At 38.6% G+C, this 26,527-nt stretch overlaps 1 protein-coding gene across 6 annotated transcripts in view; it reads right to left on the reverse strand.

The window, feature by feature from the left end:
• Positions 1–1,066: 1,066 nt before the first annotated feature.
• SNX14 (sorting nexin 14) overlaps positions 1,067–26,527 on the reverse strand; it is a 45,161-nt gene continuing 19,700 nt past the window's right edge. For 2 of the 6 annotated variants that reach the window (XM_063150601.1, XM_063150606.1), the window contains exons 10-29: positions 26,170–26,214; positions 26,005–26,085; positions 25,746–25,860; positions 25,195–25,350; positions 24,782–24,906; positions 23,675–23,733; positions 20,125–20,151; positions 16,387–16,519; positions 15,523–15,724; positions 14,493–14,576; positions 14,256–14,356; positions 13,857–13,968; positions 12,080–12,120; positions 11,790–11,909; positions 7,500–7,623; positions 6,792–6,956; positions 5,635–5,730; positions 4,839–4,930; positions 4,628–4,684; positions 1,067–1,244 (exon numbers count right to left, since the gene is read on the reverse strand). In XM_063150601.1, the coding sequence (XP_063006671.1) occupies positions 1,206–1,244; positions 4,628–4,684; positions 4,839–4,930; positions 5,635–5,730; positions 6,792–6,956; positions 7,500–7,623; positions 11,790–11,909; positions 12,080–12,120; positions 13,857–13,968; positions 14,256–14,356; positions 14,493–14,576; positions 15,523–15,724; positions 16,387–16,519; positions 20,125–20,151; positions 23,675–23,733; positions 24,782–24,906; positions 25,195–25,350; positions 25,746–25,860; positions 26,005–26,085; positions 26,170–26,214 (1,974 nt within the window). In that variant the 3' untranslated portion in view covers positions 1,067–1,205. Of the gene's footprint in view, positions 1,248–4,627; positions 4,685–4,838; positions 4,931–5,634; positions 5,731–6,791; positions 6,957–7,499; positions 7,624–11,789; positions 11,910–12,079; positions 12,121–13,856; positions 13,969–14,255; positions 14,357–14,492; positions 14,577–15,522; positions 15,725–16,386; positions 16,520–20,124; positions 20,152–23,674; positions 23,734–24,781; positions 24,907–25,194; positions 25,351–25,745; positions 25,861–26,004; positions 26,086–26,169; positions 26,215–26,527 lie in introns of all 6 variants that reach the window. The other 4 variants (XM_063150605.1, XM_063150604.1, XM_063150603.1 and 1 more) reach the window with 2 other exon arrangements.

Raw genomic sequence — 26,527 nt, forward strand, 5'->3', positions numbered from 1 at the left:
GGAGACAAATGACAACTGACCCGGTCACACTGCCAGTTGTGCCCTGGCATTGGTGATTGTCACTTTGACTCCCTAGGTTGTTAATTCACAGAATGGCCTTCCCTCATCAACATCAAATTAGAAACAGAGAGGGCACTGACAGACAGAGCTGTGCCTGCACACTGATTTTGAGAGTGGCAACAACTGCTCTGGCACAGCCAGAAAGGAGAGAAATAACACTCTCACCTTCCTTTGACAAACAGAAGGAAAAGGTCTGCAACAGTAATACAGATGAGTTATACTGACAAAGAACACCAATGCTGCATTAGATTGGTGAGTTTGTAGAAAAGGAGAAAATATGTGTTTGAAAAGAAAAATTAAGGAATGCCAATTAAAGCATCTCTGTATTGTTCTGCGAGTAAAACTTGTTAGAAAGCCAAACATGAATGTCCTTTTTAAAATGTCTTTTATAAAGGCTGGGCCAACAAATTAAGACTTACAGAGAAAAATCTTCCACGCATTTTTGTATGAATGAACTTTTATAAAATGCTGTGAACAGACTCACATCCTCTTTTCTAAGCCTGTAAAGAGGATGTCAGAAAAAAACCACAAAGCCAGATAAGAAACTGCAAAAAAAATTCTTTTCACATCTGTTATTATTTTAAGAGGGCTTTAGATTTGAAGGTCAGGTGTTGAAAAGACTCAGTTACAAATGTGATTTTCCATGCTCACAGAAAGATGAAGGCTAAAGACAGTTCTGAGATTAGTTGATTATATCTAACAGATTCAATCATATACCTTTGCTTGAAAAAAAAAAAGGATTTGATGAGACACTTTAAAATAACTTAATGGGAGCATTCTACAACTTCTTCCAACCAATTTTTCTACATATACTTTCAGGAAGACATCTAGTAATTGCTCTTTCAGCAAAGCATAAGTTGGCTGATTGCCCAGCTGTCTCTTTTGATGTCATCCTGTAATTTCATTCACTGACAGATTTTGGTGAAATTAATTAGACTTTTACTGGTAATAGCTAAAACAAATTTTAAATTAAAAGTACAAATATTTTATTTACTTGCAATCGGTATTAAATTTTAATATCTTTATTGCACAAAGGTATTTTCTGAACTTAAATTTTATGTTATTTACAACAAAATATACAAGGCAATGTTAAAATGTCACATGTCCATTACAACAGTGCACAGCAGATCCTACTGGGTGTCCACTCACATCCAGCTTGACACAGAGCTTGCTTCCTTTGGACCCTGCTAAACAGGAAAGGGGGGAAATTTACTTATTAAATTTGAAAATGTGTATTTACATAGAAATTACTGAACTGAGCAGCAACGATTAATGGTATTTGAAAACATCCACCTGAAACCAGAGTTAAGAGAATGGAAGACTACTGAGTTTTTAATATGATTTCTTAAAATAAATGTTTTCTTCTTTTTCTAGCAGTTCCCACTTCTCCCATCACTAACTGCTAAATACAGTTTTCTTAACACAGCAATTTTCTGCTCTGGAAATTGTACTGGGGAGATATTTTTTCAATTGGATTTCTTTCCTTACTCTGCCCAGAATGCCTTTTCCCTTTCAGCTGTCCCTTCTCCTTGTACCCTGTCTGACAGACCCCCGGGGGACTGGCTGTACACTATCTCAGCAGTTTTTCAGCTCCTGGGCCTGACTTGCAGGTGCTGCCATCAGGGACAGCACACACCGAGTGATGCAGGAAACGCCCCAAGACACCAATCTCAAGAGTGGAAGCAGACTGACATCCCCACTAAGGAAAACCTTCCCATTCCTCCCCACTAAGGAAAACCTTCCCATTCCTCCCCACTAAGGAAAACCTTCCCATTCCTCCCATCGCTGTTTCCCCTGCCAAAGGAGCAGTGCTCAAAACAAAACTCCTGGGATGCTCAGTTTCCCCTTTACAAGCTGACTGGTCGGACACATTTTTCCATTCTTCAGTGTAACTACAAAAACATTTTGGTGTGAAGCAACTCAAAAAGGACCAGTCAATGCTGAAAAGAGAGAATAGGCATTGGATTGATTCCCCCAATACATACATGCACGGATAGCTAAGTAAGAACCAATCATTACTTTTAAACATCCTAACAACTGCAGTTGTTAGGAAGAAACAATTCTCTTTCCAAGTGGCTTCACAGTGACAAGTGTTTGCAGTGATTTTGGGGAAATGTTTTTAGGGCTCTGGATGAAAACCACCGCCATCCCTCCACCCTCTCCACCTTGCATTTCCCCTCTCAGTCCTGATACACTGACAACCAGGTCCCACTGCCAAACATCACAGATGCAGAAGTTCTGTATTACTGTCAAGTTCCCAGCTGAAGTATTTTTCTTCCTCTCCCCTACTGAAATCAGGGCCAGAGATTCCCTTGCTCTGTCCCCATCAGCTTCAGTCACAGGGGACAGGGGGAGCCCATCCCTCAACAACCCCTGCCATTTCACCAGGAGCAAAGGTGGCACTAGAGGTCCCTCCTCAGCAGGTGGTTATGGAACACTGCAGAGCAGCTGGGCAGTGTCATGGTTAAGCAGGAAAAAAAGGATAGAAAGAAGCAGAAAACATGATCTTGATTTACCTTGAATAATCTTTCTCTTGATTTGTTTTTGAAGAAAAAGTTATTTTTTTCCCCATTAAAATCCAACACATCTATGAAACCACTGCATGGCTGGGGTTGGAAGGTGCCTCTGAAGTCACCTGGTCTAGACCTCAAGCAGGGCCTCCTAGAGATGCTCAGGACCATGTCAAGACAGTTTTTAAATACCTCCAAGGATGACCATCCCACAGCATCCCTGGGCAACCTCTGACAGTGCTTGGTCGCCCTCACAGTGAAGGAGTGTTTCTTGATGTTCAGAGGGAACATCTGGTGTTTCAGTTTGCGCCTGGTGCCACTGGTCCTGTTGGTGGCCACCACTGGTTCTGCCTTTGTACCATCCCTTCAGTATTTATAGACACCAGTAAGACCCTCTGAGCTTTCTCTTCTCTAGGCTGAACAGTCCCTGCTCTCTAGCCTCTTCTCACAGGAAATATGCTCCAGTTCCTTCATCGTCCTCATGGCTCTCCACCAGATTCACTCCAGTACGTCCATGCCTGTCTTGTACTGGGACGCCCAGAACTCCAGGTGTGGCCTCACCACTGCTGAGCAGAGGGGCACCATCACCTGCCCTGACCTGCTGGCCACACTGCTCCTACTGCAGCCCAGGATACCACCAGCCCTTTGTCCCACTGGGTGTCTTTCCAGCTGGCTGGCCCCATCCCAGCACCCGGGGCTGTTCTTGCCCAGGAACAGGACTCTGCACTTCCCTTTCTTGAAGTTCATGAGGCTCCTGCCAGTCGATTTCTGCAGCCTGTTTAGGTCCCTTTGGAAGGTAGCACGGCCCCCTGGTGCACCAGCCACTCCTCCCAGTTCTGTATCATCATCAGGCTTTGCTCTGTCCCATCATCCAGATCATTAATGAAGCTGTTTAACAGGGCTGGAGCCACAACTGACCCTTTGGATATCTCCATGTTACTGGCCTGCCTCCAACCAGACTTCATTCCATTGATCACCACCCTCTGGGCCTGACTGGTGCTTTAAAGACTGTTTAAATGCCACTCATTTTTTCCACAACCAACTGAAGAATGACCAGTGTTCCAACGAATATATATAATTAGCTGCTGAGATACAAAACCAGTTCAGCTGAGTAAAATAGCAGGGCTAAGTCATGTCCTTCTCCTGCACTCAAGTTCCCAGGCTACTTCCTTGTTGCCTTGGTCAGCTGTCTGAGCACTGGCTGGAGGAGGGCAGCTACAGAGCTGACACAAAGTAGGTCAGACTTGCTGAGCCAGCCTCATTTCACTGAAAACAATGCAAGTGTCCTGGCTTGTTCCAAGGCCTTGTATTTGTTTCTGTTTGTCATGCAAAACAAATCACTGCTGGCACTCTGCAGTTGTCAGGCACAGGGCTCATGCAACGAACATTTATTGTTAGTGAGGGGGCTTTTAGAATTTGTTTGGGGTTTTGTTTTTTACTAGCTAACTAGCAGGTACTTCCTGCTTGCCATGAAGACCAAACTCTAAAATTGCTATGTAAAAATCTGTCAAGGTTTGATATACACAAGAACAAATACCAGACAGATCCCAAACCTAATGATATGCATTTATACAGCCATTTCTCTTGTGCAAATTCTTTCTCCTTTATCTGGATAGCTGAAGTTAACATTGCAGTGACCAAATTAGAGGTAAGAAATCCTCCTGCCAGATATTCTTAAGAAAAATGCTGCAGCTTGACCTGAACTTTGCATGCAGAATTCCCTTCCTAAATTGAAAAATGCATAAAATAGAGTGGAGACAAATCAATCAAAGAGAAAGGCACAGAGATCACAACTGCTTGTTGATCTGTCCAACTCTCCTGAAAGGCAACTCAGACTTGTTGCATGCTGAACAATTTAGGCTCAAGGTGATTTAGAAAGAGCTAGTTAGCCAAAATGTAAGTAATCTGGATTTCAATTATTTCAACATACTGGAAAACATAATTTCCCCCAAAATTAAGAATTAATATTAGTAATAACAACTGCAAAAATGCACCAGGGATCAGACTCAGTAGCAGCCTGAAGAATTCTGCAGTTCTTGAATGGAGTTAGCACATACCTTACACAGCTCTGGAAAGAGCTCTTGAATCCCAATGTCCAGCAGAACATAAGTTAACTAAAAGAAAATACAGAAAATTAAGGACACTCCAAGGCAAAACTACTGCTTTTTATTCTTGGTTCTGAGTAAGAGCCCACTCCTCTGCTATATCAATCATTCACTTTAGGAAATCCTGTGCCAGAAGGCAAGTTTGTCACACGTTATGAGTTACCTGTTTGTTGAGCACTGGCTGCTGCAGTCCATCAAACAGAAGCCTGATGCCTTCATATTTAGCCTCTTCCCCAATGCACTTGCCTATTAAATCTAGACCAAATTACAAAAACAAATATACAAATCATGAGGAAGTACTGCAAAGCAGCTTTATGATGCAGTTATAGAACTTGATTAATTAATAAGAAAAAAAACTGTTTAAATTAGAGTTCAATTTCTTTTCTGTCTCAAATGGTAAATGGAAAAAAACCCCACACTTCTGGGTTCATCTTCTCCTCCCTTCCCTTCAGGGCTCCACACCTAAATAATTACTACACTTTCTGTAGTATTTGTAATATTGTTTTGTTCTAATGCACTGTTTAATAAACCACAAGTGGATTTTTAAACATTACTTTCAATTAAATGGGTCCCTCTTTCCTAGCTTACACAGTGCAAGGACTCAAGATGTACCTTCCAGCTTAATGATATGCCCTTTTTTTAACACAGTTTTCATCTGTATAAAATACAAGCCATAGGAACATTCTAAAGATGAAAAATTACAGTACTAAGTACATATGTAAAGCTCTGATTTCCATCACTGTGTCTTTATTAAATAATCACTATGCTACAGCCTTAGTCAGCAACAGTTAAATGGCAAAACTCAACTGCTGGGTTTTTACACCTGGTATTCCAGTAAACTTAAATCTCAGCAGCTCAAGTATTATTTGATTTGGAAAGACAGTATATGGCTGTATTTGGGTTAAATATCTGCTTGAACAATTACCCACACTCATACAGGCAGTCATGGAATACAGAACCTGGAATGTATTTCATCATCTCTTCAAAAGTCTGCTTTGCTCGTTTCTGTTTGTCCTGGAGAGAGCGAGGCTCAGTGTTCTCACAGAACACAGCATCTGCAGAGAAGACACATGGAAAAAAAAAATGTATCTTCAGGCAGCTACACATCACTGACACAGAAATGTGTTCTGATTGTGGCTTCAAAACTGAACTTGTCTGTATTGTGTTGATTAGAAGGGAATTCTAGTCTTGTCAGATCATACTTTTGCTTACATTAGCCCGATCAAACCCAGAATGAAGGACATCATCTGAAGGACAATCCCATCTGAAGGACAATCACCTTTTCACAGTTTGTTTCCATTCTTTTCAAAGTTTAAGGAATTCTCTTTAAAGTTTGGATCCATTCCATTTTAGGTTAGTTATGATCTCCTTAATCACAATTTCCCCTATGCTTTCAAAACTATAAGCAGTATTTACAGCTTGTGCTAAAACACTGTCTGGAACTGTCAAAAACTTCAAATTTAGCTAAGAATGAGGAAGCAAGTATTGCTATTAATATGAAGTAACAGGTGCTCAGTTTTGGTTTTAGGCTTTGGAAGTCTTACTGCACTCCTTTTTTGCCTTTCACAAGCTTCATTTTTGGTTTGGTAAGGACACAGCTGTCCTGAATCCAGAGTTTTGGCCATATGCATTGTTTGGATCAGAATGCAGTCACGTAATACTCTACAGTTGTGAGGCAATTTAAAATTTTTTTTAGTCACTCTCCTCTTCCCTTATTTGAAGGTCAGGAACACTCAAGCCCTCTCAAGAGCTGACCACAACAAAGGGAACCAAAAAATTAACAATAAAAGACTGATTTAGTACACAAGTGAAATAACTTGACAACTTCATGAAACATTTGCATGATGCACTAAACTACTTTATTCTGTTTTTCTTGTTCTTTGCACACCCAAGCAAATTACTATTCATAACACTTTCTGTAACCATCACTGACAACATAGGTGGCTCAACATCTTTCCACAACAAGCTCTGAAGTTAGTCCAGCCCCACTTGATTTTCAATACTCCACGGGTGTTAGTCAGCATTGCAAAGTTTAGCACTTGGAAACTTCACTGAAGGGATTTCAAACACCAGACTAAAGCAATATTTTGCCAGCAAAGATGTAACCATTACTGACCTCTGAGTAGTGTTATCAGAGAAACCAACCGGTGCTCCTCAAATAGCTGTTCTAACTTGTTATGCAAGTAATAGTCTGTGTAGAGTTCCAACGTGTTTTTGAAGAGAATTCTTCCTCCCATCAAGAGATGATGCAGCCAGTCAGGAATGCGGAAAACTACCCTACCTGCAAAGTCACAGCAACATCTATGAGCAGTAACACATGAGGGTCTCCTGCTATACATGCTAAAAGAATCATTTATTCAAAAGAAAAGAAAAAAAAACACTGCAAGCATGAAAAAAAATTCAGTTTTGTTAGTGCAGCACTGAAAATATCAGCATTCTCCACAGTGCTTATCAAATACTTCCTTTAGCTATTTCTATTAATTTAACAATTCCAATTCCCAGAGTCTACCAGCAACCTAGGTAGGCCTGAGAAAAGGGATGAGACCTACTCTCATAAACTCATACTCCTGAGATGCAGAAACATGGAGACATAATAAAGCAACTAAGCAATGATGAATGATAAATGACATTTTAGCACCACAGTAAATAAATTAAGTCTTCTAATAAAGTCTTCTAAGGAATGACCATGTCACTAAGTTGTATATTAGCTTGAAAGTGTTGAGTTATATATGAATGCTACAAGAGGATTTCATTTCTTACCAGAGACTGTGAACTTTGCATTTGTCATGAAGGATATGAATAATTAAGAGAAATCACTTCTTACCAACATACATTAAGTAGTCATAGACTCCTTCTACAGTCATCATTTCCAGGAAGTAATTCTGATTTTGTCGCCTTTCTGTATTCTCAGACCGGTTTGCATTGTTCTTGAACAGATCATTAAAAAGCTAAAAACAGAAACATGAGACTGAAACTGCATCCAAAGGCAAAAGGATAGCCACAGTTCTTTGGATTGGTTTATTTTTATAGAAGCAGCTTCTTTCCAGAGCTTTCAAAGAACTGATCAGGGGTGTTGATTTGTTTCATTGTTTCTGGTTTTGTTTCTTAAAATGCTTCACTTTCCAATAAAGAGCACATCACATGCTGCCAAGATACACAACAACCAAAATACCTGGGTTCACAACAAACCAGCACAGGGACATTAATTCATGAGCTTTTCTGCTCCCACTACATTCTTCCAACCTAAACAATTGTATGATTGTATGCATCTAGATTTTTGTCATAGGCTCTGATTTCCTTGATGCACCCTGCTCTGAAAATGAGGGGCTAAGACAATACAGAGTTTGTCTGCCTTAAATCACAAGGGAAGCCTACAACAACAAAGTACTCCTAAAAGTTCCTGTTGGCTTCCACTTGAAATAAATACAATGGTTTCTAGACCAAATATACAAATTTTTACACAGAGAAATACCTTTTTGCCCTGCCAGTTTAATTATTTATAGTAAAATCTTCATGAACTAACATTTAGGTTTCTTTCCATTTATCTAATTTCTCAATTATATTCTTTTAGCCTTCTATTCTCCTATGTTATCACCTTCCTCCCTGATCCCTTTATTTCCTTGCCTTTGGTTCTTTCTGAAAATATACTGTAATTCTTGCAAAACTCCAAGAGGCTCTTCCCTGCACAGCAAAAGGGGTCCCAAATCACCTAGGCAGCAATCCTTGCCTCCTCTGCCCCCAAGTCTGGGAATCTTAAGAGAAGGAAAGGAAAAATCAGGATCTAAATCCTAATGCTTTCCATGTTTAATATCTAGCAATCCCTACCAGCAGTTTATTTTAAATTAACTTACCCCCAAAATAGTTAATCTAGATATAAAATAGGATTTATACAAGGTACTCTGTATTATGAAACGAAAGTTCAAAAGTTTATGCCAGGGTTCTAAAAAAAATCCTGGAACTAGAAGCAAATGCTACATAATCACAGAATTGCCTAAGCTGAGGTGATTGCCACTCAGACAGGTTTTTCTTACCACTCCCAAAAAAGCATTAGTTCCAAGGAACAGGAAGTAATTTGTTTATATATGGTTCACTTTCTGTACTGCAATTCTCCCCAAAATAAACAAAGCCAAAAACGTGCAAATCACAACATCACACAAGTCTCTAAACAGAATGCTTTGCACTCTTAGGAAAAATTACATCAGGACATCTGGGAAGAGTCAGGTTTTTGAACTGTACTCCTTCAGGCCCTCTCTTTAGTTAAATGCTGAGCTGCTGGTATTACCTTCACAAGGTTCAGTCAAACTAAACAACACCAACTTCTTACATAAATTACACAGAAGGGCAAATATGGCTAATGCACTGGTGGATGACTGGTATCCAGGAATGTAACAAACCTAAGCATAACACATAGTTATTCACACCTACTTTATGGGAGCATCCCTGGTAGGTTGCTTAAAAAACTCCATATAAACTGAAGTCTACATCCTCCATAATACTGACACCAGAACAGCAGAAAAACCTTAGCTGTAGTATTGCAACTTAACAAGAGCCTCCTTTATTTTTTAGACACACCTCACGACCTGACAAAGGTGATACATACTGAGCCAACTCAAAGCAGCCCATTGTGCAATGCAGTTCGGTGTCTGGAGGCCAAACTAAATCATTCACAGCAATCTGGTAGGTAACCTACTAAAAAATCAAACATGAAGGCCAGTTTAGGGCAAAGCTTCTTGATTTCAAGTGCTATTTCCTCTTTCACCCCAAACCAGAAGCAGCATCTTCTGAATGCTGACTGTACCTCCATACATGGATGATCTGTGCTGCACCTTAAACAGCAATGGTTCCTTGAGCAGAGGCACACTCTGAAAGCATTTCAGAATGCAATCTACAATGCACTGCAGCAGCCATAATACCAAGAGGCATTAGACCTCTACTTCCATGTTTTACACTTTCCAGTATCTTGGCAGAGAAGAAATTCAAGTGAAAAACACACAACAGATTATCTAGCACAGAAGTTGAGATTATACTCACAGCTCAGATAAGCACAGGATTTTGCTTTACATGTTGCTGTGCATGTTAATATTTGAAACTAACACCACAAACCTCAATGCTGTCGTTATTAGTATCTTTAAGATTAAACAGTAATTATGATTATAACCATGAAATATTCTTAAAAGGTTTACAATGAGCAAATTCCATGAATTTGTATTGATTAATAATGGTAGTTGAGCTCTTGAAGTCAGTGAAAGACAAAAGACCAAAGTAATCCCTTGTACAATAGGCTACCATGCCTTACTGGGAAAAGCAAGCAAAGGAAGCATGAATGCTCATAGAAAGTGCCTCACAGAAAAAGTTACTCAATGGTGAGTGCATATGCAAACATACACCCATACACTCCAGCACAGGTGTGAACTGTACAAAAACAATACCATGACTATGAACAATATCTACAGCCAGAGGCATAAACCTCTCTCCTGTTCTTCCTGCTCATTTAAAAACTACAGAGGATACCAAAACAATAAGAAGAAAGATTTTATGTAGTCTCTGAATCATATCAGTCAAAGTGTCCACGTCTTCCTTCAAGTAGCTACTCAAAAACATTTATTATACTGCTGGTGTTCCAAAACCAGCTTTTATTGCTGTTGGCACGCCATCACAAGCCAGCAGAACAACGCCTTTATTGGCATCTTTGCAAAGTCTGCATGAGCTGAGAAGTCCTGACCTATTATAGCAAGTCTGACAAAAGTATGCTCAGAAGATGATCAAGCTGCTTACACAGACCTTCAGAACCAAAACATGACCAGAAATCCTGCTAGTGCCCCTAGGAGGGGGAAGCAGAGTTTTTTGTTCCTTTTTTTTTTTAACTAGGCAAGTTGGTAACTCTTATTTCTAGTGGATCTGATACAGGATGAAATCCAATTGCTCCTGGTTATATTGGGGTTGATTACCCACTTTCATTGTCCATTTTTAAATAGAAATCTTTCCACCAATATTTAGACTACACAAACATACACACACCCCAGGAACACTCAAAAGGAAGGAGCATGCAGAAGATCTGTCAGAGCATTGGGCACATTTCTGACTGGGCCTGCCTAGACAGACCTTCAGGCATTTCCTATTCAGCCTGCTGAGGCAGAGGGAGCCTGCAGGTACCCACTCACGGCAGCACTGGGCAAGGTGCATTGTACCCCAGCACGGTCCAACGTGCTGAAACTGAAATAAACAGACCCATGTCAGAAAAGACACATGACAGCACTGTGGCAATACAAGCATAAGCTGGAAATCAACCACCATTTACCAAAAACCTGAGAAACTCTCTTGCTCTGAGATAACATGCTCTTCTCCCAAACAGGCACCTCGGGAAGCGCTAACCTTTCATCTCTCTGGCTGCCTGCCAGATCCCCACACAAACTCCATGCAGGAGCTCCCACTGTCCTGGAACAGACATTTGGCATTCACCTCCTTCACCAGGTAACAGCACAGCAGTTACTGCACAGAATCACAGAATGGACTGCCTTGGAAAGGACCTCAGAGATCACCTAGTCCCAACCCTCTGCCATGGGCAGGGACACCTTCCACTAGACCAGGCTGCCCAGAGTTCCATCCAGTCTGGCACTAAATAGTTCCAGGAATGAGGACTCCACAACCTCTATGAGCAATCTGCTCCAGCACCTCACCACCCTCACAGTTACACATTTTTTCCTAACATCTAATCTAAACCTACTCTCAGTTCCATTTCCCCTTGTCCTAAATGCTCTGAAAGTCTCACTCCCTCTTTCTTGTAGGCTTCCCTCAGGAACTGGTAGGCTACACATGTGCACAAAGATGTCACATCTCACAACAGAAGTGAAAGTGCAGAACTCAACAGCTCAAGTCTATGCCACACATATCTGGGGAGTAGGAAAGTGTGTCACTGCTGAGTCTCCTTTTGGTCTGGCCTTTGGATGGACTGAACACCCTCAGTGTCTGCATTCCTAGACAGCATTCTCCAGTTTGGCTTCATCTGAAATAATTTTAGTTAATGAGCTCTAAGACAGCTCCCTAGCATGAGAGAAAATGTATGGTCAGTTTTCCCCACTTCTGTAAAATGGGAAAGGAACATGACTTACTGTACCTTCTTGTTATTTTCAGAAGTGGGACTCAGAATGGTAAGTTCAGGCCTGCTTGGTTTAGGCTTGGGAGACTCACAGGAGTTGATGAAATTCATGATGAAAGGCTCCAAATGCTGACCTTTCTGAAAAAAGATATGAGTGACTTGTCACATGCATAATTATAGGAAAGTGAAAACAAAAATAACAAAAAACCAGGAATTTTTAAACAAAGTTTTGATTAGCCTGTAATTCAGTAATCTCATAAAATTAGCTAATGAAGTTAAGATATTGGCAACCTGAAAGACTCACTCACCTCTTTCATCAGCTTTCCTGGAACAGATTTTATGATTTTACCTACAATTAGAAAGAAAGAAAGAAAGAAAGAAACAATATTTTCTGTTATCACTGTCTGATTTGAAAGACATTTTGCTCTGCTAGATGTTATGTATTCATTCTCTATCAGTCATTTAAAAATACAATAATTTTAAAACGTGCTTTTTTTGATTTGGCACAAAACCCTATGAAAACAGTCTTGCACATAACCAGCTTGTAACCTAGTGATTATTACTCTTCAAGAAAATATACTTAGAAATATACAGATTATTAATCTGAATACTTTTTAAAAACCCCACAATAAAGTACTGCAGCTCCACCTCTTAACTCTTCCAGAGTTTAATCATAAATAGCTCTAACACTGTAACAATAGTATTGCTTCAACACCATTACAGGCAAAATTCCTTGTATTTAAGTTACTCCTAGAATCATAAACACTTATCACAGAGAAATCAAGATAACTCAGATTCTCCTCTTCCTGTAGAAAAATCAGCAAATATAGAGAGAAGCTGTGGTGAACCAGCCTCAAAAACTCTGGTGAGCAGAATTTTCTAAACTGGACAGGTTACAGCCGTGGCCTGAAAGATCAGCTCTTAGGTCCTGATAAGGCTATCAGGATATGGCACAGGAACTTTGAATGCTGAAAAATGAAAGTGTCTAGGACTAGTTTCATTTTAAGCACTACAGTTACAGCAGTATTTTTCTTATCTACATGTCATTAAATTTGGAATTTACACTGAAAAGTATGTACAATGATCAAATGATAACAATAAAAACTCTCATCCTCACAAAAAGCCCTACCAAAATGCCAAGACTTGTTATGACGCTCTTTATGGAAGTGAAGCATGGTCTCAGACAGGAAATGCATTACAGTAACACCATAATTACAAGCTTTTTAAGGGTGCACAGTTGGATCTAGAAGGGAGACCTGAAACAAAACCAAAACCTTTTGGCTGAAGGCTGAGAACAGCAATCTCACTGCACAACTCATGAAGCAGACCAAGAGAAGGGCTGCCCCAGCAGGAGCACACCGTGACCAGGAGCTGCAGAAATGCAGCAGTGCAGCTCAGACACAAGGGGCACAAGACATGGAGACTGAATGGCCATGAGGTTGACCTGACCAGCTCAGGCCCACTATTCTGAGACAGCTACACTGCAGCCAAGTCACACCACAGTCAACCTTTGTGATTTATTATGAACTACTGCCAATAGGCATTAGCACTTCTCAATTTCCACTTGACCTGCCTGTATCACACACAGAGATTCTATTAACTAGCTCATGTTAGAAGATATCTTAACACCAGCTAATACTAGAAATATCAAATATTGGAGTTTTAAGGATAAAAAAATAAGAGGAGTTTGATCAATTAAAATCCAAAGGTAGCTTTGTAAGTGTTCATGCCATCTCATCTGCAAACAATGACAGACACATGCAGATTTGATCTGTGACAACACTGTAAATTTTCTTGAACTATGCAATTTATTAAGAGAAACCTTATCTTGCTTGCTGACACAAAAATTCAAAAGCCACTTAGGCAATTTTTGCCATAACTTCAAATTTTTTTTTTTCTTCAAGGAAGAAATTATCAGCCTATCTTCCTTGCTGAGCTATAATTTTAGGGGCTGTGAAGGAGTAGAGTTCTTATTTCATACATCCACAAGAGTTATCTATTCATTACTACAGTCAATCACAGAATTCAATCACAGCATCCACAGCATTCCTATTTGTCAGCATAAACAAATAGCATATTACATACCAAGATTCACATCAGGCAACATTTTATCAAGAAACTGAGTCTCTCCTCCATTAGGGGATAGGAAGTCAGCTAAAAGCTGGCTGTTACTTAGTTCTGGATGTTGCAGAAGTTTCTTTGAAACAAAAGGAACAAAGGAGGTATAAGAACTTTAAAACTAACCTTAAAAATCCATTTCTCTATAGCAAAAAGATATTCAAAGAGTATTATACTGTCACAGATATTGTCATTTGCGAGAGATTTCTATTTTCAGTCATGTAAAACTTTTACATTGCTCACTTGAATCCTTTCTGTAACTGTAAAGTTACTTGGAAAGAAACAAACCCTCCCCCATATATTTTTTTTATTAGTTTTATACCATTAGTTTTAGAATATTCTTTGCTCCAAATGTTTGTTTGATACCTGCAGATATTCCTGAAACTCCTCTCTCTTGGATTTTAAGAACTCATAGTTCTTGGGGCCAATGATTCTCTTTGAGGGAAGCTGAGCATCAGGAAATGTACCTAGTAAACACAGCAAGGAGTTTAAATTATTCTTGTAGTGCAGTAAAAACTGATTTTATTATTTTAAATTTAATATAAGTAATGAATGATAATCACAGCAGGGAGAAAATGACTTTCCAAATGACAGAGAACGTACCATGAAATTCTGTAAGTTTTGATTCAAGCACGTAGAATTCAAGATACCTTCTGTAGACAGACCAGTGTTCAGGTTCATGTCCAACTGGTAAAAAAAAAAAGTTAAAAATAAACCAGGTTTTAAGGCACCTGGGAGATAAATTAGGAACAGCAAACATATGCTGATTATCATAAGAAAATCCTCAATGACATTAGCCCCCTGTTGTAGTAACATAAACCTCAAGGTACTTTTAATGTTACAGTAAAATGCTTAACTGGTAGACAGATATGGTACTAGCAAGGAAATTATCATTTATGGGATCACTACAATCTAAACAATGGAGTCCTGCATAACTTCAACATTAATGATGGCTGACTACATTAGATTTATTTTCCAATGTAGAACCAAATGATTTAGAGAAATAGTACTTGCTGAATACAGTCCTCTGCATCACCAACTTGAATGCTGATGATTCTTAATTCTACCACTAAAAATACCACTAAATGCCTCTTAAATACTTTCTACTTATTGTGGAAGTATTAGTCTCACTAAGATAAATCCCAGTAGCCTTAGGATGATGCTGTTTCCACCCTCTCCATATGGATGCACTGCTATCCAGATACTGGTAAACTAATTGCACGCCACAATGGTTCCTAATAAGCACAATTTTCATTTCCTAAGAACTAACTTTAAGGTTATATAAAAAATTATTTGTTGTTCATTATTCCAAAGTTCAGAATGGGTGAAAAAAATACGACAGGTGTTTATTAATATGAATTTTAAAATAAGTATTTTTGGAAAGAGAACATTTCAAACTTTGGCATGAAGTCTAAATAGAACTGATTCATGCTGAGGAGTCAGTTCTCAACTTGCAAATGCTAAATGCGATCATTTATCTCCCAAACTCATTTCCTCAGAACTTTCAAGCCATTATTTTGAAATCAGAAGAACATATAAAAAACACACTTGCAAGAGTCAACAGAATACAGCACACTAGAATATTCTGAGTTCACTTTCAAATGACACTTTATTGATCTGCAGCATTGCATACCTGCCCTTCTGTCATTTCTCTCTACATCAATGCAGAATACAGGAATTCTCTCCTTTCTGTCTTTTCTTTCCAAGGAGGGATCATCAAAAAAATCAACGTATGGGATGCTGATTTTCCAAGCAGCGAGGTTGCGGGGTGTATTTGGGGTAGTAACAGCCTCCTCAGGAGAATCATCTTCCATCACCATAACACCTTCTTCAATCTGTAAGGATTCAAACAGAGATCTCCAGTTTATTTTAATTGGTACCAGTCTACCTCTGCTTCAAACCAACTCCCTCCTCTTCCCTTTTTCAAATTTTCCATTTGTCCTCCAACTGTGGTTTAGGTAACAATATCCCGTGCAGTAAATTCTACCATTGGCTCTATTCATGACTGTTTAGCATGGAAGAAAAACATTAACTCAGGGAGATATCAGAGACAAAGGAGAAAGGACTATTGGCTCCTGATCTATAGAGAGAATGCTGCATCACAGACCAACATGACAGTGATTTCTACACCATGTTATTTATGGTTTTAAGGTCTTGTGGCATGCTGCAGATGAAGAGCCATGCACACAGTCTTGTGCATGCCTTACTACCCAGAACTGGAGAAAAAGTCATTGCTCACAAAAATATCTGACACTGCTACTTTTGGTATTTCTCTTTTGGTATTACAAAAGCAATAAGCTCAGAAGCACAGAAACTGGGCACGTGACCTTGGCTTGTGAATGAATACAGGGAAGATAAGGCAACCTCATCAGAAACCAGGACATGAAAACTGTGCAGTGAAGAAAGCAGAAATTCAACATTTTCAAATGAGCAAAGGAAGGAAAAAAAACCCAAAGCCCAGTAAAGACTTCAAGTAAAATTTATTGGCTCTACTCACAAAATCATCTTCTCCTTCATTTAAGTTATAGTTAGGCAACATAGCTCCTTCCATTGCAGAACTCTTGAATACACCTTTTATTTTGTTCCCAATTTTGCTGATTCCAAATGATTCTCCTCTCTTTTGTGTGGTCCTAGGATTACAGAAGCCACAGTTCACAACACAAGGTATATTATTACAGCTGCTCATTATGCCATTGCACACCATTTGCAGATAAGAGAAACAACTCTATAAACAGGTATCCAACATGTTTACAGTTCCACTTCTTTTAAATTCATTTATGGTATATCTGTTCTCTGATCAACCAGCAGATTTTCTTGATTACACTTTTTAAGAGACAGAGGATTCCCATATGCTTAACCGTGAGTAAACTCTTAAAAGAGTATCCTAGTAATTGATGACACAGAATAAACAATTAGCTAGGTAAAGCAACTTTGTTTTGACAGCAGAAACTGGGGTATTGCTACAGGCATGCACATCAAGTAGGTCATTAACTTTGTCCTTTTCCTTGTACTTGTATTTAAATATTTATCCTTCTACAGAGTGTAGATGCATTTTTTTAAATGGAATTTTACAAGCACATATCATTCAAGATAGACCTCAGTCTTTAAGCAGTAGAGACAGATAAAAGGAACATGCAAGGAGCAAGACTAAGCATGAGAGAAAACAGATGCAACTGAGGAATCCTGCCTTGAAGAGCCAGTCTGACTGAAAGATGAAGAGTTTTTAAAGTCTCGCCACTTATGACAAAGCGTCCAAAAGCCAACAAACCAGGTATGGGACTAAAAAATATACAAATACTTGGGCAGCAAGCACACTCCTCACTGACAGATTTTTTATCATTCTTGTGCCCTTACACAAGTCCTGACACTGAAGATTATTTCTTGCATAGAAACGCTAGCAATTTTGGAAAGAAAAATGTTTCTGTTGAATATAGAATCAGCCTGAGGCTCCTTATGGTGATTCAATACATACAGTTGAGAGACAAGTTAAAAATCAATACAGGAACTTCAGAATCAAACATTCAAAACAAATTTACAGATTGCTATTAGATGCACAACTAGTACTTTGGAGGACAAACAATCCTGTTTCTTTTTCCTTTAAAACAAGAAACTATGGACTTCTGGAAGGGATTACAAAGAGAACCGCAGCAATCAGCAGCTAAAGCATATTCATCATTCATAAAACCATGCAGACAACACCAGCTGCTGACTCCAAGCATGCACATGCATGTTCCTAACTACCTTCCTGTTTACAATCTTACACAGACTGTGTACATGACTGAAAATGCATAAATAACCCACTGTTTTCCCAATTTTTTTGCTTTTCCTATCTCATCTAATCATCAGCTCCAAAGCATACTGGCACCATCTATCTTAATTATCTTGTCTATGCAATGACAAGGTTGCTTGGCTGCTTGCAATCTAAATCCATATTTGAAAAATCTTACTCCATTCTTGAACAACTCCTACTACATGTTACTGTGCTGAACTGAGCTGTTTCACATAGGGGACCCTGCCTGAATCTTGTTCAAGTGCTTCAACACTGGGCTAGAAAACACAAACCTCCATCAGACAAAACTAGCTTTTCTGGAAGGCTGGTATTTCAGACCTTTGGCTTAACCTTGAAGGGAATTTTCACAATTCCTCTGAAAACTAGTGCAGTTCTCAAGAGTTTGAGCAAAAAACATCGATTGCACAAGGTCAGTGATTTGACAGGAGAACTCCAGTCTCAAACCAGTTCTTCCCCACACTGAGCATGCTGCAGGTGAAAGCAGCATTCCCCTGTGAGCTGTATGCAGCCAGAACTCAACCTGGCAGCCAGGAACCAACCCTTCCAGCCCCAACACAGAGCCCACAGACTACACCATGTAAATAAAAAGCAATCACTGAACTGGACAAGTAGCAAGTAACAAACTAGGATGGGAATCTCTTCACAGGAAGTGACAAATCCAGAACAAACACCAGTGAATGAGAGGGTACACAGACACTCTCCATTAGATATGGAGAGAACACAGGACTGGTTTGGCAAAAATCATTGATCACAAATCACATTAGATGACCATGGAAATGTGTGGGTGTTACCAAAGATGGATGGACTGTCAACAGGATGACTTGACACTCCAAAGAAATGGAACTATAAAAAAATATATACAAAAGGTATCATGATGAAAATCTAACAGATTCGCTGGCCAAGCAGAAATAGAAAAAGACCTTGAGACTATGTAGAAGGAAAGATGGGACTAGGATAGGGGCAGGTCCAAGACAAGAAGGACCAAAGATGACAGGAGGTAGCCAGTTTAGAACAGAGACAAGACTTTTTTTAAGACCTGTCAACAAATGTATATACATCCAAAACTTGATGGAAAAATAATTCACTCCCTCTAGTGCTAATCCATATTATAGCATTGTTAGACCATCATTCTATAGTTGATTTCTCAGGAGGGCCCTCTGTGCAGAGTCTACAGGCTCCAACATTCCTGAAGAATGATGTGACAGCAAGAGCTTGGAACACTTATTTTTTTTCAGACATTCCAAAAGTAACACATACCTAACATTTAAAAAATGACAATTATCATTTACTCTGTAACGGGGAATTGCAGACTGAAGAAGTCCACGGTGCACTGTGACATTCTTCAGTCCTGGATGGCTGCAAAATCATTTTCCCACAGGATGCCTGCCTCATTCAGTGCACTGGACAGACCCTGGCAGGTGATGAGCCAGGGCTGTGCAGCTGAAGAATGATGCTGTGAGCCTCTCTGGGTCAAGAAGGACCAGACCAGTTGTATATATCAGACAAGGCAGATACCAACATGCATGTGAAGTCATATTGCCATTTCCTTTGGCTGACTAAACTCCCTACACAGAGTCAGGAGAAATGCTGCACTTGAAAATCAATGCATTTATAACTCAAGAACTCCTTATTGCTCAACAATCAAGCAAGTTATAGCTCAACATGCTGAACTGGCACATAAAACATAAAAGCATCTAATTACCTTGATTCTTAGCTTGAAAAATTGAAAAATTTCTCCTCAAGACTAACATGAGCAAACTATGTCATACTTATCCCTCTGTTAAATTCTAAGGAAAAGATTGTTTTCTGAGTTTGGATACCATGTATTTAAAGAGGCATGAATAATGAGAAAACAAACCACTGGACAGCTACTAAGGCATTAATGAGTGGTCATATACTACCTACAGCAAATTATAAAAACTAGCATGCGCTGTCATCAAACCTGTAACAGTCACAGCTGGTGGGTTTGAGTGCTTAAAAATCATAAACTGGTTATATTTGCAAGTGATGTTAGACAATGATCACTCCAGATCACACAGCTTGCAAGATAAAATAAGCACCTAAGTGGATAACAATATGACATGGAGTAAAGGAAATTTTGGAGCAGTTACCAGTCACAAGAAAAAAAATGTTTCAAGCTCTGGAAATATATTTCACAACAAATAACAACAGACTGTTAAAAGCAAAGTGTTAATGTACAACAAACAATATTAATGTAATGCAAACATGTGAAATTAGTGATTAAGCAATTTCTAAACACTTGTGAAAAGGACATGGGGAGTAAAGCTTTTTGTGAGGAGCAATGCACCTCAGAGCAGAGAAGACATTCATGTCTTTTACAAATAAAATGAACAGTTAATTACTGTTACAAAGGTTGTATGATGAAGTCATGAGAGATGCAGCATAGCTAACACACAACATTTATTGAGTGTTAGACAGACTTACCGTAAGTCATCCAAACTCAGGCTACTTCTGCAACAACAGGCAAATAAATTACCTCAGAGCCCGGCAGGAAATCAAAATAAAACAAAACCAAAACAACAAAAGAACCCAAACCAAACCAAATCTGACTGACCTATCCCAATAAAATTGAAAAGGCTTTGACCATCACCACAGGTTAAGAAAAGAGGTAGTACAATTAGGAGTTCCTGACCTAGAATCCCAAGGAAGTGAAATGTGAACAGGGTCATCTCATCATCACAAGCCTGGCCTTTGGATTTGAACCATCAGATATTGAAACTTGCAGGAGATTCAGCAGAAGCAACCACAAATTCATGGAGAACAACTTTCATTCTTAGAGTTATCTGTAGTGCCAAATAGCCAGCTAACTTTTCCTCCTACCTATATGCAGAAGTCATGTAGGAATCAAGTTAATTTGGCCAATACAATGAAAAGGCTGTGTACATCTTGTGTAATAAGATATGCTCTCTCCCTCTCTGTATTAGTACAGCATATATATACACAATACAGTATAATATATGTATTAGGTATAGTAAGAGCCACTATTAAAAGTTAAAATTTTTAATATTTGTAGTTCACAGGTTTTAAGAGCTGTCACGCATTTTTGACATTCTGCATAACCTGGTACATAGAATCAATGCCTCAGACATCAAACCAACCAAGATGCTTAAATGAATTAACTATAAACACTGTCACCACACACAGGATTTTAATTTATTGGAGCTAGTGAATTGTGGACAAACTAGCATGAGATAAAAACATTAAAATTTTAGATTTTGTTTTACAGAAGGATCTGACTTGAAGACATACTACCTTTGGCTGTGTAAACTGTGAAACTGGAAATATAACCTAGCAGATTAGAAATGATGATGACTATTACATTGCATAGAACTTTTCACAGACTTAATTCTATGGGTTTTTCTCCTAACCACTCCCTGAAATTGTTATTATCTTTTATGCATGGTCCTTTAACTAAAAAAATTATTTCATTTCACTGCTATTTAATATGAGAGACCAGGGTGTGTCTACTTCTATTACTGCTTTTTGTATGTAGAAAATCAAGACAGATATGCAGAAATCCAGAAATCTGTGAATTCACACTACATAACAGCTCCTCTTTCTTTGTAAGCCTTTCAACGCAGACTACATTTAAGTAATGTAGTAATGTGTTATAAATACATAAATGTGAGAGAAGGAGAGGGAATTCTTCTTGTCTCTTCCATGCTACCCAAATTAAGTTGGCAGAACTAGAACTTGAAACATCAGTTATCACAGGCCACACATATTAAATATTAGGTAAAAAACATCAGTTACAGAGTTAAAACTCATGACAACCACAGTTAGTTATCAAGTTGTCAGAACAACCTCAATGTGACTTCTTTACACTCCAGAAACCCTTGGCACTGCCCACCTATTGCCTTTGCAGTTTTCATAGCACATTATTTGTCCTGTCTGCAAAAAGCTATGATTGTTCTGTGCAGTTCAAAGAAGTGATTCAAACCAAAAATTACACAGATGTCACTTCTTCCTACTTTTCCACCTATATTTTCTAGAAACTCTAATTTTCTTGTCTTGCAATAAGGGAAATGTTTCAACACACTAGCCTCATGCACATTCCACTGGGGTTTCATACTTACTTGATCTGGTTTTTTAACCAGCAGTATCTAAGCAATACACACACAGTACCCATAGCAAAGCACATCAAAAATATGGGAAACAAAACTCATCTCTTTGCATGTAATTACTTTCAAGTGGAACTAATGATAGAATAAGAAAGATAAGGCAGGACAAAATAAATGGAATAACATCTGGAAAAATTCTGTGAGAAACCTTGATTTTTCCCCACCCTCTGGGAAGTGACTGTACACAATTCTGCAGAGGGAAAGTCCAAAGCAACAGGCAAACTCCTTGCAAGATAGTTTCATGGAAATAATCACTGAGGCACCACTTCTGGAACACACAGTATCTTGTACTGTAAATCAGCATATAAACTGAGAGCATTCAAATGGTTCTAAAATGTAAACCAGATACATTTTCAGTAAAGCTATGGATGCTGTTTGAGACTATGCTGCAACAGCTGCCAAAACTTGTTTATTTTGTAGCCAGAGATGCATTTCAAAAACTCCAGGCAGCAATGGCCTGTAACTTCCCCCTTTCTGTTTTTAAAAGCCAAGCACCAAAGAGGTTACCTACATGTTTTCATATTTTAACTAGATTTAAGAAAAGTATGACAGAAAAGTATGACAGAATAGTTCTAATCTCTGACACGAATAATTTGGGGGAAGAAAGCAGAAGGCAGATTTAAAGGTCTAGGTGAACAGAAGCTGAAGTGTCTTTAAGGTCACCCTACAAGGAGTACTGTGCAGGGAAGGATGCAGTTTGGGCGAGCTGCCTTCATCCCATGCCTCTTTGTTAAGACACAGAAGTTTGCCAGCACCACTATGAGACAGCACTACACCAAGCTCCAGTCCTGGACCTACAAAAACTATAAAGACTACATAAGAGATGTCACCCATGGAGACATAATAAAGACAACAATCATCCCATTTTTGAAGAATAGAAGCAGGGAAGAAAGGTATGTGCCAATAATACAAATCTCACAGTGGGCTGTGAAACAGGAGTTTACTGTCAGGTGTAACTCTAATGAAAGCAGAAAATGTTAAGTGAATGAGTGTTACTCCCCTAGAAGAGGACAAGAATTAGCATTTTCCAGAGTACCATGGATCTTACTTCATATCAAGAAAGAAAGCCTATCCAAATTAAAGATTGCCTCACTGATGTTTTCCCTTCCTTTGGCCAGGCTGTAAGAGAAATTCAGTCGGGCTAGTCCACGACTGCCAGAGCCATCCAAGGTAAAGTGAAACACAAGAAATTCTGAGACCTCAAGGTTTATCAACCTCGCCCAAGCTACAGTGGAAGATCACCCATCCCCACCACAGGAGAGGCTCTTCTCCTCCACAGGCTGTGAGGAGCCTGAAGGGGGTCTGGACCTTAAGTAAGGAGGCCCAAGGCCAGAAACAAGGATTCTGATGTTGCATTTCTGTCATGGAGTGCGGGAACAGAAAACACATTCGATCTACAAGTGGCAAACCCTCCCTGTCACAGTAAGAGGAGATTCCCATCGAATAACCAGGCTGGTTTGGCATGGGTACACTGTACCTATCTCTATAACATGTGAAGAAGATACAGCTTGGCACCACTAAAATGCTACTACATATACACAGCCAGTTAAATTACCACTTGATTTTCACATAATCTCATTCTCACTGCTTTTATTTTTCCCCTTCCCTCTTCTCAAATGTTGAGGTCTAAATCACATTCTAAATTCCTGAATGTAAAATACTTCAAGAGAAGAGATGTCTTGTATAATATGCTTGCATCTTTAGTACGTAATTTGTTCATTTAAAAACAAAAAAGTAGAGCTAAAAATTTAGTCAAATTAATATCAGGCAATAACAAAATTCTTACAGTTTAATATTTCGATGTTTTAAATTAAAAATCAAAGAAAACCGCTTAAAATTTCTACCATACCTACCTGTTAAACTTTGAATTGCGGGTTGGGGACTCTGCTCCTCTCAAAAGGTGTCTGAAGTACTGTAGCAGACAGATAAGGTACCAAAGGAAACACTGGATTAATTGAGGAGGTAAAGGCTACTGTGCAACAATATTGCAAAATTCAGGAAATGAGAACTGAAGGAAAATCCAAACTGACCATAATCTAGCAATTAGAATTTTAATCTGGAAAAGGACAGACCATACAATAATCAATACATGAGACTACGACTACTTACTTAACCTAACATAATCATGAGATTAAAACCACAGAGCAGAAATAAAAATTAAATTAAGCACCAAAATCCATGTCTCCTCCTTGTTAAAAAATCAAGTCTTTGAAGCATTACATCTATCATGTGAGAGATGACCACCAAAACCATTTTTGAGAAATGTTCTTTTTATTAATGCCAAGTAAGGCAAGTACCCTGGACAAATCAATATATTCTGCCTCAAATAAATGCAAGAAGCTTAACACACCACCTGACTTACACACAAACTTCTGAAAGGAACATGAATTCAGACTCACCCCTATGACTGAAGTGTGTCCTACTAGAGGGGCTTAGGCAGATAAAGTCAATACAGGGCAGGGAATTCTTAAGAACCCAATCTGACAACAATCTTAAATACCTTGTAAATTGCATTGAGTGATCTTCTTGAAAACAAACACCAGACTTTTAGCTGCAGGAATGCATAATGCTGAAAAAACCTAAATACAACTTTTGTATCTTTAAATCTCGCTATATTCTTAAAAGTAAATAAAGAGATTGTGTTCTACATCTGTCAGGCAGAATATTTTTGCACCAAATTTGCAATCATAAAGACAGGGTGGAGAGGATTTTGGAATAGCTGTGATATACACAAAATGTTACATCAAAAACATGAAGATTTCCTTTTATTCTGTGATTATGGGTTGGACTAGAATGAATTTTATTTTCCTACTGAGAATGGTCCAGCTCTAGAACGTCAACTGAAGGGGAAAATGAAGCCATATTTTTCAGTTCCATATACACGTGACTGTTGTAAACAGCGCATCCTAAAATACTACAATCTCACTTTTAAGACTACTCTTCCAATCTTTCATGCTTACCTCATCACTGTGACAGAACATGGGAGTAAAAACATTCTCGAGCAGAGACAGGACGTGCTCATAAGCTTCAAACAGACACCGCATAGTCTGAAGTTTCACAACATCCTTATATGGACCTTCAGCAACTACCAAAAAAAAATGTAAGTATGAATAGAGAGAGATATACATAAGGCATATAAAGTTTATGTTTTCTCCTGGTCAGAGTTTGTGGTTATTTTGCAAGCTACTCCAAGTTTTATAAATAAAAATATAAATAAATTGACAAAACAAGGATTAAGCACAATATAGCACAGCAATAATTTTTAAAACTGGCAAAAAAAAGTTTGATGATATTCAGCAAAATTTCTTTTCACTTTATTACAGAATGTTGTTTAAATTTCAATGTACATTATTCCTTTCGAATTCCAACTTACTTCTTTGAATCTCTTCCACAATGAAAGGGTCAAATCTGATCTTGTCGATGCTTTCATCCAAACAGTAGGTTTTATAAATTTTCTGTACTTCGTCATGAAGAGACATCTTTTCAGTATCTGATAGTTCTGGTCTCAAAATTCGGTCATTGAATTCCTCTGAGGAATAAAGGAAAGAAAAACCATTTCTTGATCAACTTGGCAAACAAATAACATCCTGAAGCACCCTATAACATCAACTAATTTTCCAGTAGTTAAGTAATTTGCAAAACTTCAAAATTAAAAGAAACATAAGACATCTCAAAATCTGAGGTAATAAGGCAGTTGCCTTCTTATTAACTATAATTCAGATCTGTTCATAAAGTTTTTACTAAAAATATATTGCAATTAGAAGAAATTATTCCCTATCACAGGAAGGATAAATTCATGAGGTTGTTCCTGGCATATGAATGATTTTTTCTCCCTAAATTACCCAGACGCAAATTGCAGTGTTCCATTAGAATGACTGAACGATTTCCATATCATCAAGTAACATCAGCACACTGTAATCTTACCCACAGCCAGGCAGAACTGCAGCACGTGGACAGCCCCTTCCTGTTTCAGGAAGTTCATAAACCGAAATAAAAGGTCCTGCTGATCTCTGATCTCCTTTAGCTCCAGTTTCAGTACCTGAGTAGGTTAAAAATGCAGTCAGCCAACTTTCAAACTTGCAGTCAGCACATAAATAACACAAAGAGCTGTAGAACAAAATCAGCAGGTAAAGTAAAACACTTGTTCAAAACAGGAAAGGAAATAAATGCTGCCTTTGCTTACAGATGGTTTTTTATTTCTTGGCTCAGCAAATTTCTGAAGGAATGGAACCAATGAAGAAGTAGGCTCAGTTGCTATCTCAGGCTGCAGAAAAAAATGACAACTGGGTAAGAAAGCTTCTTTCATGGGTGATCAAAATGCCACTGTTTTAACTTTGTCAGTACTCACTGGACTATCATCAATGAAGATCAGCAGTAAATGGTTGACAGTATCCTGCAAGAAACACAGTACAATAAATAAGAATATGGTTAAAGAAACTCAACAAAATAGATTAAAATAATTTCAATGCTATGTTTTACCCAAGTTTAAATGTGAGTATATTAATACTTTTAAAAAAGCAAAGCCTGGCAATACACGTTTGAGAACTGACCTTCAATGGTCTCAAGTTTTTACAAGTCAGGGAATTTCTGAAAAGACCTGCACAGAAATATTCTTTACCCAGTGGAAGAAAGGCCTCCAAAGTGTTTTTACTCTAAGTGCAGATCTAACAAACTAGAAATACTTCCACCCTACAGTACTTTCTGTT

Source organism: Melospiza melodia, chromosome 3 (assembly GCF_035770615.1).
Source record: "Melospiza melodia melodia isolate bMelMel2 chromosome 3, bMelMel2.pri, whole genome shotgun sequence".
Lineage (NCBI taxonomy): Eukaryota > Metazoa > Chordata > Aves > Passeriformes > Passerellidae > Melospiza > Melospiza melodia.